At 52.9% G+C, this 4,997-nt stretch overlaps 2 protein-coding genes across 4 annotated transcripts in view; both read left to right on the top strand.

Annotated features, from left to right (window-relative positions):
• The first annotated feature begins 736 nt into the window (after positions 1 to 736).
• On the top strand, positions 737 to 4,242 carry DHRS13 (dehydrogenase/reductase (SDR family) member 13). Its single transcript, XM_010861393.1, has 3 exons — positions 737 to 1,035; positions 1,225 to 1,536; positions 3,552 to 4,242. Exons 1-3 carry the CDS (start codon positions 939 to 941, stop codon positions 4,001 to 4,003), a joined length of 861 nt encoding a protein of 286 aa, XP_010859695.1. The 5' UTR covers positions 737 to 938; the 3' UTR covers positions 4,004 to 4,242.
• Positions 4,243 to 4,730: 488 nt separating this feature from the next.
• Positions 4,731 to 4,997, top strand: part of FLOT2 (flotillin 2) — a 17,794-nt gene continuing 17,527 nt past the window's right edge. For 2 of the 3 annotated variants that reach the window (XM_010861396.1, XM_010861394.1), the window contains exon 1: positions 4,731 to 4,941. In XM_010861396.1, coding sequence (XP_010859698.1) covers positions 4,893 to 4,941 — 49 coding nt within the window. In that variant the 5' untranslated portion in view covers positions 4,731 to 4,892. The remainder of the gene's footprint in view (positions 4,942 to 4,997) is intronic. The other variant, XM_010861395.1, reaches the window with a different exon arrangement.

The raw sequence follows: 4,997 nt of genomic DNA on the forward strand, positions 1-4,997 counted from the left end.
AAAGGACAATGCAGCCCGCTTCTCCAAATGGAGAAGCGGGTGCACAGGTGCTCTGGTCACACAGCGAAGGGACACCAGATCTGAAGGAAGTAACTGCTGTTCTAAGACATTTAAGAATCAGTGGAAGTTACTCTAATGAAAGTTGGAAAGAGAACAGCAGAGGGAACAGCATATGCAGAGGCCCTGAGACAAGATGAATGGTCTGATCTGAGAAACTGATTGAAAGGTTTAATGAGGCCGGAGCACGGAGTATGGGGAGAAGAGGCAACAGGAAGGGGCTGAACTCTCTGAGCCAGGGCCAGGTTCAAAGGGCCCTTATAGACCCTACTGAGGAGATCAGATTTCATAGAATGGACAGAGATCCGATGAAGTGTCCTCAGCAGGGACTGGACTGTCAGAATAACCTTTGGGAATGAACCCCTAAGTGACTGTGTGGCACCTGGTTCGTAGTGGGTAACAGCGGGTTGGAGGAGACCAGTGAGTAGTCCGTTGTAGATTTTAGAGTAAACAATAATGGGCAGAGGGTATGATAATATTAATAATAATAGCAAGTACCAAAAAAAAAAGCAAGTGCCTAAAGAGTGGTGACTACATGCCAGGCAGTGTTCTAAAGATTTTACATATATTAACTCATTTAATCCTCACAATAATTCTATCAGTAATATTATTATTTCCATTTTACAGAGAACTAAGGCTCAGAAAGATTAAGTATCTTGCCCGAGGTATCACTCTAGTAATAAGCAAAGTCAAGATTTGCATCCAGCATCCACACACTTATCCACTACATTCTAATGCCTGGGGAAGATCTTAGTAGAAGGAGTTAATAGGAGCTGAACTCTCAGAATTTGGTGCCTGGGGAGAAGGAAGAAGAGAAGGGTGTGTATGACAGGCCACTTCTTGCCACTCCACAGGAGAGTGGGAACAATGAAGTCATCTTCATGGCCTTGGACTTGGCCAGTCTGGCCTCCGTGAGGGCCTTTGCCACTGCCTTCCTGAGCTCTGAGCCACGGCTGGACATCCTCATCCACAATGCCGGTGAGAGAAGCCAACCTGCGGAGGGGTGGGAGGGTGCCAGGGGCAGCCAGCCGACCCTTCCAGGCAGGCTTGGCCGAGGGACTGGTAAACATGTGGGAAGGATGCCCCCTACCACCATCTCACCTGGGGGATGCTGAGGCCTCCGAGAATCCCTCTGGAGCAGTTGCTCACACCTAGCCCCTACCCCAGGGATCAGTTCCTGTGGCCGGACCCGGGAGCCCTTTAACCTGCTGTTGCGTGTGAACCACATCGGCCCCTTCCTGCTGACGCACCTGCTGCTGCCCCGGCTCAAGACGAGCGCCCCCAGCCGTGTGGTGGTGGTCTCCTCTGCTGCCCACCGCAGAGGCCGCCTCGACTTCACACGCCTGGACCACCCAGTGGTGGGCTGGCGGCAGGAGCTGCGGGCATATGCCAACAGTAAGCTGGCCAACGTGTTGTTCGCCAGGGAGCTTGCCACTCAGCTTGAGGGCACTGGCGTCACCTGCTATGCAGCCCACCCAGGTGAGGTTCGGCTCTCTGGCTGCTCTGCTTCATTCTTATTCCCCCTCTCCCATCCTCGCCCCTTCCCCTGCTCCCCCAGCCTCTCACTGAGCCACAGAATCTCAGAGCAGGAAGGAAGCCTGGTCCAGGGAGAGGCCCGTTCCTTGCTGATCTTGAAGCCAGGCTATTCTTGTCTGAGCTTGTCTCACACCACAAGCTCAGATGCTGATGGCTGGGTAAGGCATGGCAATGAGGAAGGCCTAGGTTCTTACCCCAAGGAGCCATCTGCATGACTGAACTGATGATGTTAGCTAATAATTACTCATTCAGGAAGCATTTACTGAGTACCTACTATGTTCCAGGCATTAATCTAGACACAGGGAATGTAGCAGTGAGCAAAACAAAGACCTCATCCTTGTAGAGTTTACATTCTACTTTATAGAAGGAGACAGCTAATAAATATATACAATGACAGGTGGTGTTTAAAGTGCTGCAGGAAAAAATAAAAAAAATAAAGTGCTGCAGGGAAAGATAAGACAGGGAAAGGGGACTAAGAAATGACAGAGTTGGCAAAAGAAAAAGAAAAAAGAAATGACAGGGGATGCTATGTTTATCTATGGCAGTCAAGGAAGATGTAACTGAAAAGGTGACATTTGAGTAGAAGCTTGAAGGAAATGAATGACCTATGAGGCATTCTAGGGAGAAGAGTAAAAGAACAGAGTAAATACCAAGTGCAAAGGTCCTGAGGCAGAAGAGCCTGGTGTGTTTAAGAAAGAACAGAGAGCCTGCTGTGGCTGGAACAGAGTGAGGAAGGGAATGTGGCAAGAGATGAGGTATAGAGATAGGTTGGATCATCCAGGGTCTAGGGGTCCACTGGAAGCATTCTTACAGTCTGAGTGATTTTACTAATTAGTAAGACCCATCCCTGAGGTGTTGGAGAAGATTCTTGAGAGTCCCTTGGACTGCAAGGAAATCCAACCAGTCCATCCTAAAGGAAATCAGTCCTGAATGTACATTGGAAGGACTGACGTTGAAGCTGAAACACCAATACTCTAGCCACCTGATTCGAAGAATTGACTCACTGGAAAAGACCCTGGTGCTGGGAAAGATTGAAGGCAGGAGGATAAGGGGACGACAGAGGATGAGATGGTTGGATGGCATCACTGACTGAATGGACATGAGTTTGAGTAAACTCCCAGAGTTGGTGATGGACAGGGAGGCCTGGCGTGCTGCAGTCCATGGGGTCGCAAAGAGTCGGAGACGACTGAGCAACTGAACTGAACTGAAGACCCATCCCTGCCTTAGGGAACAAGTTGCCGGATAACAAGATCTGCCTGACCCATAATACTATACCAGATATTAGACAATCATTACCTAAGCCTCATTAAAATTATAATAGTGATATAATAATTATAGCTAGCCATTATTAGATTCCATATCTCTAATATCCAAAGCAGTGGCTGGTCTATTGTAGGTGTTCATAAATGTTTGCTGGTTAAACAAAGGAATAGGAGGACTTTCCTGGCAGTCCAATGGTTAGGACTCCTCATGTTTCCAATGCAGGGGATGAGGGTTTGATTCCTGGTTTGGGGAACTAAGATCCCACATGCCACTGGGGGAGGCCAAAAGATAAACAAAACACAAAGGAACAGGAAAAAAAGATGAGCTAGAAAAAAAGATGGAGAGGGACAGATTGTTCCAGGCTAGTTTCTTGCCTGAAGAATCCCATGGGAGAAGTCCATAGGGTCGAAAAGAGTCGAACATGACTGAAGTGACTGAGCAGTCAGGGACACAGCATGAGCAATATCTGGAAGATGAGGATGTGTAAAGAGCTTGGATGGACAAGAAGCGGCTTGCTGTTAGAAACGAGTGAGGTCAGCTTATCAGGTCCCTAAGTACTACCTGGTTAATCCGACCTTGGCTTCCCTGGGACCGGACTCTTTTTCCCACTCCTTTGTAGCCCTGTGCTTGCCTCTTACCCTAGACCCTCAACCACGGTCGTCTTCCCTGCTTGCTTCATTTCTTCCCGTCCACAGGGCCAGTGAACTCGGAGCTCTTCCTGCGCCACGTTCCTGGATGGCTCCGCCCACTTTTGCGCCCCCTGGCTTGGCTGGTGCTCCGGGCACCGCGAGGGGGTGCCCAGACACCCCTGTATTGCGCTCTGCAGGAAGGCATTGAGCCCCTCAGCGGGAGGTACTTCGCCAACTGCCACGTGGAGGAAGTGCCCCCAGCCGCCAGAGACGACCGAGCAGCTCACCGGCTGTGGGAGGCCAGCAGGAAGCTAGCAGGGCTTGGGCCTGGGGAGGATGCCGAATCTGATGAAGATTCCCAGCCTGAGGACCCGGGGACTCCATCCTCTCCGAGCAGCCCCCACCCCGAGGAGCCCACGGTTTCCGAACTCTACCCCAGCCCTCAGAGTTCAACAGACAGATCTACGGTCACGCGCCGAATTCCGGTTAAAGCTGAACTTGAGCCTCAGGCTTGCTAACCGCCCCCTCCCCCCACCCCCTCACCCACACACACACAGACCGGGAAGCTTTCCAGGGCACCTGGTGGGCCTTTAAAACCTTAGCTGTGTGCCGGGCCATGCACTGGGCAAGGACAGAGTTGCCATTTTTGCCTCCATGGTTACTTTCTGGGGTTTTCAAGGTATGTCCTGGACAGCTCGTTTCCTGGTGGAAGGAAATAAAGGGTGATTACTTCTCCCTGAGAGGAACGGTAACCCCAGATTGAGAGGTGGGGCGTAGTGTATCTGCTGCGGCTTCTCAGGAATTTGGATTTCGTATTTCCAGGCCCTACCCTCAGGCATGCAGATCAGCCCCTGAATAGGGCCTGGGAATTTGTAATCGGATGCACTGCCAACACTGAGGATTATTCAGCTGGGCCCTTTTCGACCCTGTAGCTAAGTAGTTTCATTATCCCCTTTTTGCATTAGCAGCCAGGTGAGGGACTCGGCCAGATAAGGGACTCGCCCAAGGTCTCCCGGCTGGTAAGCGCAGGGGCTGAAATTGGAACCCCCAGCGGGCTGGCTCCAGGGCCGACCGCTGTAAGGTGGGAGCTGGGAGGTGGAAGGTGAGAAAGGGCAGGACGGTGGTTATTCAGGCGCCCCGTGGGAGTCGAGGGTACGCGATGTCTAGCCCGTGCAATAAAGCGTGTTGACTCTACGGGTAGCGCGCCGACCGCCTAGCAGGCCGCGCTGGCCCCGCCCTCCGCCGCCACACTTCCGGCGGCGCTGCGGCCGCGGAGGGGTGCGGGCGGGCGGGCGGCCGCTGGGGGGTGCCCCGAAGGGCAGGGCGAGGCCGGCTGTGCGGGCGGGCCGGAGGCTGCTGTCCAGGGTCTCCGCGACCTCCGGGGGGCCCCTCCGTCCTGCAGGCGCCATGGGCAATTGTCACACGGTGGGGCCCAACGAGGCGCTGGTGGTTTCAGGTGAGGGGGCCCCGAGGGAGGTGGATCTGGAACGCCCGGCGCCGGGAGGGTGTTTG

Source organism: Bison bison, unplaced genomic scaffold (genome assembly GCF_000754665.1).
Source record: "Bison bison bison isolate TAMUID 2011002044 unplaced genomic scaffold, Bison_UMD1.0 scf7180017864472, whole genome shotgun sequence".
Taxonomy (NCBI): domain Eukaryota; kingdom Metazoa; phylum Chordata; class Mammalia; order Artiodactyla; family Bovidae; genus Bison; species Bison bison.

What these genes read in the sequence shown, in the direction of transcription:
- DHRS13 (XM_010861393.1), top strand. Translation starts at nt 939, where the DNA reads ATGGCCTTGGACTTGGCCAGTCTGGCCTCCGTGAGGGCCTTTGCCACT. An exon ending in CATCCTCATCCACAATGCCG is followed by an intron (nt 1,036 to 1,224) that starts GTGAGAGAAGCC and finishes CCCCTACCCCAG; the next exon opens with GGATCAGTTCCTGTGGCCGG. An exon ending in CTGCTATGCAGCCCACCCAG is followed by an intron (nt 1,537 to 3,551) that starts GTGAGGTTCGGC and finishes TCCCGTCCACAG; the next exon opens with GGCCAGTGAACTCGGAGCTC.